The 13,230-nt window shown below is 38.3% G+C and overlaps 2 gene segments (V, D, J or C); both read left to right on the top strand.

Moving 5' to 3' along the window:
• The first annotated feature begins 4,240 nt into the window (after positions 1-4,240).
• Positions 4,241-4,685, top strand: LOC142371921 (Ig heavy chain V region 5A-like). The segment is given in 2 exon segments: positions 4,241-4,283; positions 4,378-4,685. Coding segments are annotated over 2 exon segments (351 nt in total).
• A 1,197-nt stretch (positions 4,686-5,882) lies between these two features.
• Positions 5,883-6,357, top strand: LOC142371928 (immunoglobulin heavy variable 4-38-2-like). The segment is given in 2 exon segments: positions 5,883-5,965; positions 6,056-6,357. Coding segments are annotated over 2 exon segments (345 nt in total).
• Positions 6,358-13,230: the final 6,873 nt, after the last annotated feature.

Below are 13,230 nucleotides of genomic sequence, written 5' to 3'. Positions count from 1 at the left end.
TGGTTTTCTCTTCCTCTCAGTTAACTGGGCTGGTAAGGACAGCATATCTTATCATAAATTCATAAATAAGACAAAATGGCTGCTTCACAGTAGCTAATGAGTTGTATGTGTGCAGGTACTGATAGTCAAACGCTGACTGAGTCTGAACCAGTGGTTAAAAGGCCTGGAGAATCCCACAAACTGACCTGCACATATGCAGGGTTTAGTGGCCATTACTGGAACGCTTGGATCAGACAGGCAGCTGGAAAAGGACTGGAGTGGATTTCTACCATCAGTGATAGCAGTAGCTACATCTACTACTCTCAGTCAGTGAAAGGTCGGTTTACCATCTCCAGAGACAACAGCAGACAGCAGGTGTATCTGCAGATGAACAGTTTGACCACGGAGGATTCTGCTGTTTATTACTGTGCTCGAGAGCCACAGTGACACAAGAGGCATAAACACTGTACAAAAACTCATCAACAGAATGAAGTCACAGTTTGCCTTTTGTCTTTATCACTCCCAGAAATAAACTGCAATTCAACATCTTCAGTCAACACATCAATCAAACTGCTTCATTCAGACACGATCCTGTGCAGCGTTGTTCTAAATTCAATCAAACACACGGAAATTTAATTTGAAGAATTTAAAATATTGGCCATGATAGCTTCAGTAAATTATATATTTTGACAGATTGCCTTTGAACATTATTAGAAATTTTATGAAATTTGTAAAAAAAGAAAACGTAAGCAGGTGTATTTTAAAAGATAATCCTCTGCAGCTCAAAGTATCAGGAGACCTGAACAGAACCTCCAGTATTATTGTATCAGCGTACACTTGCATTACTACTTACTATTTCTTAGTATTAATTTATAATCACTTGTTAAAAAAAAGCTCAAAACTTGACGAAAAAAAAAATCTAAAGATATAACACCTGCTGATAACAGCATGGAGCATCTGAGACAGTCCAACCTAAGACCAGAGAACTCTGCACTCTGTATTAATGTATCAGAAACGCAGTGGTTCATTTTAATAAAGAAACTTTACAGAAAACCAACAAAACACACACACGTCTCAGTAGAGGCTGCAGTTGATTGCTGCTGCTGAGTTTTATGGGTATGTAAATCTGTATGTCATCAATGAAATGGGTTGTCTTTCTTAATCTCTCAGTTAAATGGACAGGTAAGAATAACACATCTTCTTACAAATGTATGTACGAATATATGAAAACTGTGCTAGTGGAAGAATGAACACTTCTCCATAAATAATGAGTTGTCTTTGTTTAGGTACTTATGGTCGAACACTGACTGAGTCTGACCCAGTGGTTAAAAGGCCTGGAGGGTCCCACGGACTGACCTGCACACATTCAGAAGATTCTGCCGGGAGTTCTTGTGCTTGAGAGACACTGTGACACAGGAGAGAGAAACTGATAAATATGTACAAATATATTGAGACTATAGGTATCACATATTCTGTTAATTTATGTGTTTTGATTGTATTGTTCTACACTGACTTATCTGAACAGTTTAAAAAGTTTCACAAATAAAAAATATAGATAACAATGTGCTGCATATAGAATATTTAACCCATACATCACAACATAACTCCAAACAGCAACCTGAGGCGGGAAACTTTCTGTTTTAGCCTTTCAATATAAAGCTTATGCAAATTGAACTTCCTGAGAGCCTGACATAAAGACTTGGCGTCTTGCTCACGTTTGCAGTAAAACAAGAGAAGTCGAGACATCAGATCACCTTCAACTCCAACATGTTCTCTGTAGCTCTGCTGCTGCTGCTGGCTGCTGGATGCTGTGAGTCTCACTGAGGCAGAGACACTGACAGTATGATCACACACACTGGCTGTTAATGTTCTTAATTTGATATCCAGCATGTTTTCTTCTTCAGGTGTAAAGTGTGAACAGCTGACACAACCAGCCTCTGTGACTGTACAGCCAGGCCAACGTCTAACCATCACCTGTCAGGTCTCTTATTCTCTCAGCAGCTATCCAACAGCTTGGATCAGACAGCCTGCAGGAAAAGGACTGGAATGGATTGGTAGAGCAGGTGATGGATTTAACACCCATTACAAAGATTCACTGAAGAACAAGTTCAGCATCACCTTTGACTCTTCCAGGAAAACAGTGACTCTAAATGGACAGAATATGCAGGCTGAAGACACTGCTGTGTATTACTGTGCCAGAGAACCACAGTAACACAAAGCATCAGCAGACCTGAACAAAAACCTCTCAGATGCTGAACACTTGTATTATTACTTCTCTACCAGAGGAGGAGCTCTTAGACCACCAATGATTTCAGGCCAAAGAGAAACATCTTCTAACTTGCACAACATGGGAGAACACTTGACAAAATTATGATATCAAAGATAACACAAAACTTCCATTCCAAATTTCTCAGTAATCTTTGGGCCTCAATTTCTGGCAAAGTTTAACAGGTCGTGGCACCTGGTTGATTTGAAAGAAAGATGCCCAAACCACAGAGCTTTCTGTGGAAACAATGGAAAGGATTACACAACTTCTTCCAGAGAGTACTTCAACTTGGAGAGGGGCAAAAGATGCTGGTTGTTCAAAGGCAGGTGTGTCTGAATTTTGGAGCAAGTACAAACAAATTGGGAAGGTTGTAAAAGGGAATCATACAGTTTACCTGAGAAGAGGTGAAGGTTTCTGGGCAGAAAACTTTAATATACCTTGAAAAAAGAAAATGAACAACAAAACAAATGATAACAAAAGGGCAGAAACAGGAGTCAATGTTTGTGATCAAACTATAAGACACCAATTATGGTGGAATACAACAATACTGAGGCTTATTTTTCATTCTTATTTTTACAATTTTTCTACAAAAACAAACTTTATAAAAGCAGATAGCGTATGAACACATGACAAACCTCATGAAAACTTATTTTGCTCTTTCAACTTCCTCCATGTTCTGTTCAGAACATTATTTCCCAATGAAATAATTAGGTATGTGTCTTTTTTCTAAACGATATAATATCATGCTAGGCCCTGTGATGGGCTGGCGACCTGTCCAGGGTGTACCCTGCCCCTCACCCAATGACAGCTGGGATAGGCTCCAGCCCCACGTGACCCTAAATTGGATTAAGCGGGTATAGAAAATGGATGGAAGGATGGATAATGTCATGCTGGCTATTACTTTGTTTATTTCATAGCTAGAAAAATATATCATAAAGTTTTAGAATTCCAAAAAAGTCAGTGGGCTATCTGACAACTTTTCGGTTTTGAAGAATCAGCTTTAATTGCTGTGTTAATGCTACCGAAAAGTATCAATCTTTCTTCTATTCAAATTGATATTTTCCTCTGTGGATTTAGAAGGAGGGATTTTGAATATACTAATGTGAAGTTATCAGTGTTTCATACGAATGATTAAAAGTTACCATAAAATTTATTTTAATTAATAATATGCAATGCTGGGTTAAAGGATAGTCATTAAAAAGATGATAATGCAGCATTGAAACAGAAAAGGAATATGAAGGAATTTGAAGAAGAAAACCTCATTGAATCAGAAATGTGCTCCATAAACAGTGGGAACAGTGTACTGCACTTCTGTCCTCCTGACTTGTCTCTTTTGATCTACATAGCATTGAAGGATCAAGATTTTTGCTTCTTGCTTTTATAAATTTCATCAGACATTACTGACAAACAGTCAGTCAGTAATGGAAGAAAACGTTTGTGACGAGAGAGGCTTTACGAATACCTTGATTTTCATTTCTACAAAATCCACAGGATATAACAGATCTGTAATATGATGAGATGTCAATGCTACAGTACATCCCTCACCTACAGCATACAGACAAAGATTACACATAATAACAGCCGCAAGACTTTTTCAAAACTATATTTGTTAACATATCTCTCTCACACGCATTGTAACATGTAAGTAAGTGATTTGTTTGCTGCGACATTCTAACACCTTTAAAGGGAGTTTTAAGACAATTAGAAAAATATTCTTTCAGACTGGAAAGCTCAATATCTATTTGTGTTATTAAGTACAAACTGAAATAAGACAAAAACCAAATCTGTTGTACTCTACAGGAACAATATGATAGTGTCCTTAACACGTGCCCCATGTGTTAACAAAGGGTACCTTACAAATCAGACTCCCCAGCAGCACATAGCTGCATTATAACCTGTCTCTGTCCTTTTCTATGCAAAGTGAACTTCCTCAATGATGCCATAAAGAGCTGATTCTGATCCAATCAATGACATCAGATCACCTTCAACACCATCATGTTCTCTGTAGCTCTGCTGCTGCTGCTGGCTGCTGGATGCTGTGAGTCTCACTGAGGCAGAGACACTGACAGTATGATCACACACACTGGCTGTTAATGTTCTTAAACTGATATCCAGCATGTTTTCTTCTTCAGGTGTAAAGTGTGAACAGCTGACACAACCAGCCTCTGTGACTGTACAGCCAGGCCAACGTCTAACCATCACCTGTCAGGTCTCTTATTCTCTGAGCACCTACTGGACAGCTTGGATCAGACAGCCTGCAGGGAAAGGACTGGAGTGGATTGGTAGAGCATGTAGTGGATGTACCTCAGACTACAAAGATTCTCTAAAGAATAAGTTCAGTATCAACGCTGACTCTTCCAGCAACACAGTGACTCTAAATGGACAGAATGTGCAGCCTGAAGACACTGCTGTGTATTACTGTGCCAGAGAACCACAGTAACACAAAGCATCAGCAGACTTGAACAAAAACCTCTCAGATGCTGAACACTTGTATCATTACTTATCCACCAGAGGAGGAGCTCTTAGACAAGTAATTATTTTGAATGTTAAAAGTCATGCATGCATCATATAATACTGAACATGTGACAATAACTTTAAAATTCCCTTTTTTTGTTCTCAATGTAATAAAAGAGTTTCAGTCAATCATGATTGCTGATTAATTTAGAACTTGATCTATTTATGATATAGTTTTATAAAATTCTGCAAACAAACAAAACATTGTGTCAGACTAATTAAAGTGAATTTGAGACTGAAATAAAGATACTTAAATAGTTTATTTTTGTCTCTGGATGCTGAGTTATTCAGTTGCAGGCCTAACACAGTCTGCAGGAAAGCACTGGGATGGATAGGAGTTGGTAGGTCTGATTTGAGTCGTAACCCTGATGCCAGCAGAGTGAGAGGACATATTGAAATAAGTAGAGATGACAGCAACAGCACGGTGTTTATTTGAGACTGTCCAAGCTACAACCAGAGGACTCTGCTGTGTATTACTGTGCCATGGACAGAAGGTAGTTGGAAAGGCTTTACAAAAATATCTGACAGTTAACCTCAGAATAACTTACAGGCGGGCAAAGACCCATATTCTAATGCTCAGAACAATGACCCAAAAACTACACTTGTTACTGAGCGCTGAGTTTTAATAAATTAGAACTAAGTGGATTCTCTCTATACTTGTAGATATTTCTGACAATGGTTTATAACTGCAGGTGTACAATGATGTCTTAAAAATATGAAGGATACAAAGAAAGAGGATGTCTAATGTAATAAATTAGTCAGCAGAATATGTCATTCATTCTAAAAAATATCAATAATCAAGATCTCAATGCATATTTGTTATGTTTGTTTTTCTTTAAGAAAGAAGATTGATGTAAAACTTAGATGTAACCTAATTTATCTAAACATATAAATAAGATTGAAGAAAAGGAATTAATTCTGTGGGATATACTTTTCTGAGGAAGTTTGTTTACATGTCAAGCCAGTCACACAGGAGGGATCCAGTCTGCACAAAACCTCAGCAAATTACTTCCAATGAATTATAAATTATATTGATTCAAAATGCTGTTTAAAAGACAAGTTTGGTGTTATGCAAATTGACATAGTGATATAAAGACTTGATGTCACGCTGTCAGTTACAGCAGAAGAAGAGAAGCTCCCATCAGATCACCTTCAACACCAACATGTTCTCTGTAGCTCTGCTGCTGCTGCTGGCTGCTGGATGCTGTGAGTCTCACTGAGGCAGAGACACTGACAGTATGATCACACCATGCTGACTGTTCACTGTTAATATGGATTTAATATTTTCCACCACAGGTGTGAAGTGTGAACAGCTGACACAGCCAGCCTCTGTGACTGTGCAGCCAGGCCAACGTCTGACCATCAGCTGTCAGGTCTCTTATTCTCTGGGCTACTGGACAGGTTGGATCAGAGAGCCTGCAGGGAAAGGACTGGAGTGGATTGGGATGAGAAATACTGGAGGCACTCACTACAAAGATTCCCTGAAGAACAAGTTCAGTATCGACTTAGACACTTCCAGCAGCACAGTGACTCTAAATGGACAGAATGTGCAGCCTGAAGACACTGCTGTGTATTACTGTGCGAGAGAGTCACAGTGACACAAAGCATCAGCAGACCTGAACAAAAACCTCTCAGAGGTTGAACACTCGTTGCATGAAACCACCAGAGGAGGAGCCCTCACACCACTAATATTTTCATGTGTTTGCTGTAACAGTGAGAACAGAAAAGTCTAAAGATTTTACAGAATATTCTTCATAGACTGAACTGCAGCTGATTACAAATACTTTGAAACAATAATCTTTGAAAGATGATTGTATATTTTTCAACATTTACAACTGACCTTTACATCTACTGAAAGATAACCAATAATAATCAATAAGTCATACATTTTAAGTATGATAATAAAATCGGCTCACATCAAGGGTTTTGAAAATGGGTCACGGTCATTTTTGTTCTTATCTTATCTTTTCATTTAATCTTTTCATCTTTCAACAACATGCTGCTGTTTACCTGCTGTTATCTGTGGTTTACTGATGAAGAATTTGCAACTCTTGCCTTAATCTGTGTTCATACAAACCTGCCTACAGCTTGATATTTTCATTCACTCCCATCTCGTCCCTCTACCTAAAAGAAGAATTTTTGAGCATCATATCTGCTGTATTTCATATTAATATCATAAATTCACCCAGAAAAGAATTGCTGCATGCTGTTTGAAAGACAAGTTTGGTGTTATGCAAATTGACATAGTGATATAAACACTTGATGTCACGCTGTCAGTTATAGCAGAAGAAGAGAAGCTCCCATCAGATCACCTTCAACACCAACATGTTCTCTGTAGCTCTGCTGCTGCTGCTGCTGGATGCTGTGAGTCTCACTGAGGCAGAGACACTGACAGTATGATCACACCACACTAACTGTTCACCATAGTTACTGAATTACTATTCAACATGTTTTCTTCTACAGGTGTAAAGTGTGAACAGTTGACACAGCCAGCTGCTTTGACTGGGCAGCCAGGTCAACAGCTGACCATCAGCTGTCAGGTCTCTTATTCTGTGGGCAGCTACACAGGTTGGATCAGACAGCCTGCAGGGAAAGGACTGGAGTGGATTGGGATGAAATATACTGGAGATTCATACTACAAAGATTCACTGAAGAGCAAGTTCAGTATCGACTTAGACACTTCCAGCAAGACAGTGACTCTAAATGGACAGAATGTGCAGCCTGAAGACACTGCTGTGTATTACTGTGCCAGAGTCCCACAGTAACACAAAGCATCAGCAGACCTGAACAAAAACCTCTCAGAGATTGAACACTTGTTGCATGAAACCACCAGAGGAGGAGCCCTCAGACCACTAATATTTTCATGTGTTTTCTGTAACAGTCGGAATATAAACAGTATAGATTTTACAGAATATTCTTCATAGACTGAAGTGCAGCTGGTTTAACAGTTACAAATACTTTGAAATAATAATCTTCGAAAGATGATAGCATTTATTTGAACATTTACAACTGACCTGTATATCCACTGAAAGATAACCAAGGAGGACAGCTTGGATCAGACAGCCTGCAGGAAAAGGACTGGAGTGGATTGGTAGCGTGCACATCGGATATAGCACATATTACAAAGATTCACTAAAGAGCAAGTTCAGTATCGACTTAGACTCTTCCAGCAACACAGTGACTCTAAATGGACAGAATATGCAGCCTGAAGACACTGCTGTGTATTACTGTGCCAGAGTCCCACAGTAACACAAAGCATCAGGAGACCTGAACAAAAACCCCTGAAAGCTTTCACTTGTATCATTACTTTTCCACCAGAGGAGGAGCTCTTAGACAAGTAATTATTTTGAATGCAAGTCAAGCATGCATTATATAATACTGAAAATGTGACAATAACTTATATAAGTAATCAATTAATAAATTCACCTTTTTTTCTCTCAATGTAATAAAAGACATTCAGTCAGTCATTGCTGATTAATCCAAAATTCACAACTTCATCTATGTATGATATAGTTTTAAAATTCCGCAAACAAACAAAACATCCTGTCAGAATAATGTGAATATCCATGAGACTGAAATAAAGATACTTAAATAGTTTATCTTTGTCTCTGTATACTGAGACAAAATACTGTGTATACTGTGTAATGATAATATAAAACAATGAACCCATGAAAGATTGCAGGAATTTGGATGAGATATGTTTCTCTTTGGAACCTGACGAGCTGATTGCGTCCATCTTTACATACGTTTACATTTACGTATGAGAGAGTTTAAAACACACCGTATAACTAACATACACACTGTATCTGGACACAGACACAAATGGCTTTGACGATGATCGGACTTGAATTTGTGGTTGTTTTTATCGTCCTGTCAAATAAGTGAGGAGGTAAAAACAATGGATTTTTTTCACAAAAGAATGATGAAAAAAGAAAGATTATGAAGTCACAGTAGTGGGTCATGGTCAGACTCTGTGTCTGAACCAAAAATAAATGATAATTCCACATTCTGAATAAACACATAAAACAAAAAAATGTTATTGAGACAAGATCACGTTCAGCAATGATCTGCCGAACTTACACAAAGGAACTTAAATTTAGAATGCACACATGGCTAATTATGACACGGCAGACAACTTATGTATTTAGTCAAATATTAAGTTTGGTTTGAAATTATAAGAAATAAGTGAAAATGCAAACTCAAAAAGGTGTTTTAAATGATTGTTCTTTTAATATGTACCAAAGTAAAGGCTCACAACAAAATTTGTATTGTCTGTGACAGGATGTCCATCTTTTTTGTGGCTCTCCAGATGCAAAGTCAACTTCCCAGAAGTCTAATATAATCACTCGATGTCACGCTGTCAGTTACAGCAGAAGAAGAGAAGCTCCCATCAGATCACCTTCAGCACCAACATGTTCTCTGTAGCTCTGCTGCTGCTGCTGGCTGCTGGATGCTGTGAGTCTCACTGAGGCAGAGACACTGACAGTATGATCACATCACACTGGCTGTTCACCACAGTTACTGAATTACTATTCGACATGTTTTCCTCCACAGGTGTAAAGTGTGAACAGCTGACACAGCCAGCCTCTGTGACTGTGCAGCCAGGTCAACAGCTGACCATCAGCTGTCAGGTCTCTTATTCTGTGAGTAGCCACCACACAGCTTAGATCAGACAGCCTGCAGGAAAAGGAGTGGAATTCATAATCAGTGCACGTGTTGGACAAACCACCTACTACAAGGATTCCCTGAAGAACAAGTTCAGTTTGAACTTGCAGTCTTCCAGCAACACAGTGACTCTAAATGGACAGAATGTGCAGCCTGAAGACACTGCTGTGTATTACTGTGCGAGACACCCACAGTAACACAAAGCATCAGCAGACCTGAACAAAAACCCCTCAGGCTGAACATTTGTTGCATGAAGCCACCAGAGGAGGAGCCCTCAGACTTCTAAGGAGTTCCAGACTAGCTCTCTGAGAAAAGTGTGTTTTCATCTTCTGTACCTAAAATTTGACCTAACATTATTAATTCTGATGTTAACAGAAGCATTTTTTTTATTTGAGCAGGCTTCGAACATGTGAACAGAACTTTTGATTGAAGAGATAATAATACATATATCACTTGAATTTATGTGACAATACAGTCAGTGAGAAAAACCATAACTTTCTTTAATCTGTAACACAACAAGATTAAACAACCACACTCCATCTGCAGTTTATTTGAATTTGACTCTCTTCTTCTCTGAGTTAAAGAAACAAGCCTTCATGTTCAATTTTTACTTTGTACATAAATGCACAGTCATATAAATCTAAAGTACCCTATTAGTCAGGACCTTCTGTAAAGACCAAATGTCCTCAAAACTGTAGGGCATATGACCTTTTTTCATATTCTTATTATGAAGGCAACAAGTTGTAAATACACATAAAAGCACATTCCCAGCTTTTGGAACTCATATATCAATCAGCAACATCAAACTGCCAATATATCAACATAATGACTCCACTCAGAGAAACATAATATCAATGTGTTTTTTTTTTATGAATGCCTCCGTATATCTTTCATGCAGTTCTAATGCTGAGTAAAACGAGGAAGGACACATTTTCTGCTCATGTGATTGTGTTTATAAATGTGCTTCACAGACTCATGACTTCAAATGATGCAATGCAACTCAATGATGAGGAAAACAAGAAGGTACTATTAACAATTCTCAGTTATCACCAGTCTTAAACGAAAGGAAACAGCACCTACCCCATTCATCATCAATATATTATTGATTCAATCGCTCATTACTCATTCATCAGATGATCAGTTACTCATTACTTCAACACTTTAAGGTATGATGTTGAGTTTTAACAAGAAGATATCACGTCCAACACGGTGATCCTGTTATTGACATCTAGCACAAGCTGGAATATAGCAATGATTTACATAGTTTAACAACTTCAACTGAATCAACTGATTGAAAGGTTGACTGTGAGAGGACAATTAATAAAAACTTAGAAGTACTTCAAATTGATCAAATTTCCATAAATAAAAAAATATCGGGCCTTAAGTTTAAGCTACCTGTTATAATAATGTCAACTGCTGCATCTCTGTGAGCCTTTTTTTTCTAACTCATCATACAGTAGAAAAATATTAACAAAGAAATCTTATTTTTGTACTTGTCTGTTTGTTTCTCCTTAAATTTTCCTTTCAAATTTGGCTGTTGGATTTCTGCTTTCTTAACTGCTCTTTTTGAATTAATGCCACTGTGTCGGTATCCAAAAAACAACTCACTTAACTGACCCCATTCCATGCCTGTACAAAGACAAAATACACAACAAATGTAACTATAAGTGGGCAGTGGCAGAAAAACATATCCTATAAATCCAAAGATACCCTTTTTGAAATAAATGACTTCATATAATTTTTTTTTTCCACCTTGTATCCATTCAACCCGTCTGATGAGCTTGTTGAATCATGCACAGAAGAAGGACTTTAATGTTTCCAAAATATAACTTGAACTTCACAGAATGGTCAGAGATATTAGGCATTGATTTGACATCAGTCAGTATGGAATGCAGTGGGTCAGACAATCTGCAGAAAAAAAACCCACTCGGATGGATAGGAATGAGTTGGTATGATTCAAGTAAAATCTTTTATGCCAGCAGTGTGCAAGGACGTATAGAAATCACCATAAACAGCAGTAACAGCATGGTGTATCTGAGACTGTCCAACTTAAAACCAGAGGACTCTGCCGTGTATTACTGTGCCAGACACCCAGTGGCTAATAGAAGCATAAGAACAGCATGGAAACTCAACTAAACACATTTTCTTAAGACCTGAAGATGGCAGCAGAAGACTTTGATGTGAATTTGGATGGTACTAACATTTGAACACAGACACACACGCAACGCACACACAAAGCACACTATTAAAACAACAGCTGATGTTGAGGTTTTTTATTTATGTTCTTTGGTGTTTACAAAAGCAAAAACAGTTCTTATTTTTCTTCCTTCTACAACATATATCAGCTTTGACTGGGTGAGCATATGCTAATGAGAGGAGTTAATAAATTCCTTAGTCACCCGTGACACACACACAGAGATATGCACACCTTGGAAGAGAGAGTTGGTGTTTTTATTTGTTGAATCCTGCTCGTTTTCATCAACATGTGATTAACAGGTACGGCTAATGATTTCTTAATGATTTTACAACCAGCGGACACTGCAAAGTTACATTGATCCAGATACACACAGGATTTAATGTCAGCACAAAGGAATTTAAAAAACTCCACAAAAAAGGAGAAAGGAATACACACACATACACACATCAAACAGGGGCTTAAACAGTTGTTTAACATTTAAATTCTGTTGATGGAAGTGTACATATACATACTTTCATCTGATCCTTTTAAACCTCCTGGAAGTTTCAATCTGTTCTTATCCCGCTATATGCAAAATTAACTTCCTGTCAGGTTCCTACAAAAGTTTGGTGCGACTTTTTGTGTCAGACGAAGGGAAGCTCCCATCAGATCACCTTCAGCACCAACATGTTCTCTGTAGCTCTGCTGCTGCTGCTGGCTGCTGGATGCTGTGAGTCTCACTGAGGCAGAGACACTGACAGTATAATCACACCATGCTGACTGTTAACTGTTAATATGGATTTAATATTTTCCTCCACAGGTGTAAAGTGTGAATAGCTGACACAGCCAGCCTCTGTGACTGTGCAGCCAGGCCAACGTCTGACCATCACCTGTCAGGTCTCTTATTCTCTGAGCAGCTACTGGACAGCTTGGATCAGACAGCCTGCAGGGAAAGGACTGGAGTGGATTGGGATGAGATATACTGGAGGCACTCACTACAAAGATTCCCTGAAGAACAAGTTCAGTATTGACTTAGACACTTCCAACAACAGAGTGACTCTAAATGGACAGAATGTGCAGCCTGAAGACACTGCTGTGTATTACTGTGCGAGAGAGTCACAGTAACACAAAGCATCAGGAGACCTGAACAAAAACCTCTCAGAGGTTGAACACTTGTTGCATGAGTCCACCAGAGGAGGAGCTCTTAGACCACAAATGATTTGAGTGAATTTTTTTTTTAAATGGACAAATGAGATAATTCAATATACTAGGTCAGAGGTTGAAATAAATTTTTCAAAATTCATTGTACCCATCAATATCACACAATTTGCAAGACTTTTGATGAAGTTTTTTTTTATCATTGAGATGCTGTAGTAATTATTTCTTATACCTATCTGAGTGAGATTCAACAATCATACACCAATTAAAAATATTGTAGGATTTAATAAAAGGTTCACAGCATCAGTTCAGCTAAATTTCTCCCATATATTTAATGTCCATCCATCCACCTGTCTATGCATCCATCCATTATCTTCTGCTTACCCGAGGTCAGGTCGCAGAGGATGGAGGGAAACCCAGAGATCTCTCTCCCGAGGCGCTCCCTGGCCTGTTGGGACATCTAATCCGTCTG

The sequence above is a fragment of the Odontesthes bonariensis genome, chromosome 21 (genome assembly GCF_027942865.1).
Source record: "Odontesthes bonariensis isolate fOdoBon6 chromosome 21, fOdoBon6.hap1, whole genome shotgun sequence".
Taxonomy (NCBI): Eukaryota; Metazoa; Chordata; class Actinopteri; order Atheriniformes; family Atherinopsidae; genus Odontesthes; species Odontesthes bonariensis.
This window is presented reverse-complemented; position numbering and strand designations above follow the sequence as displayed.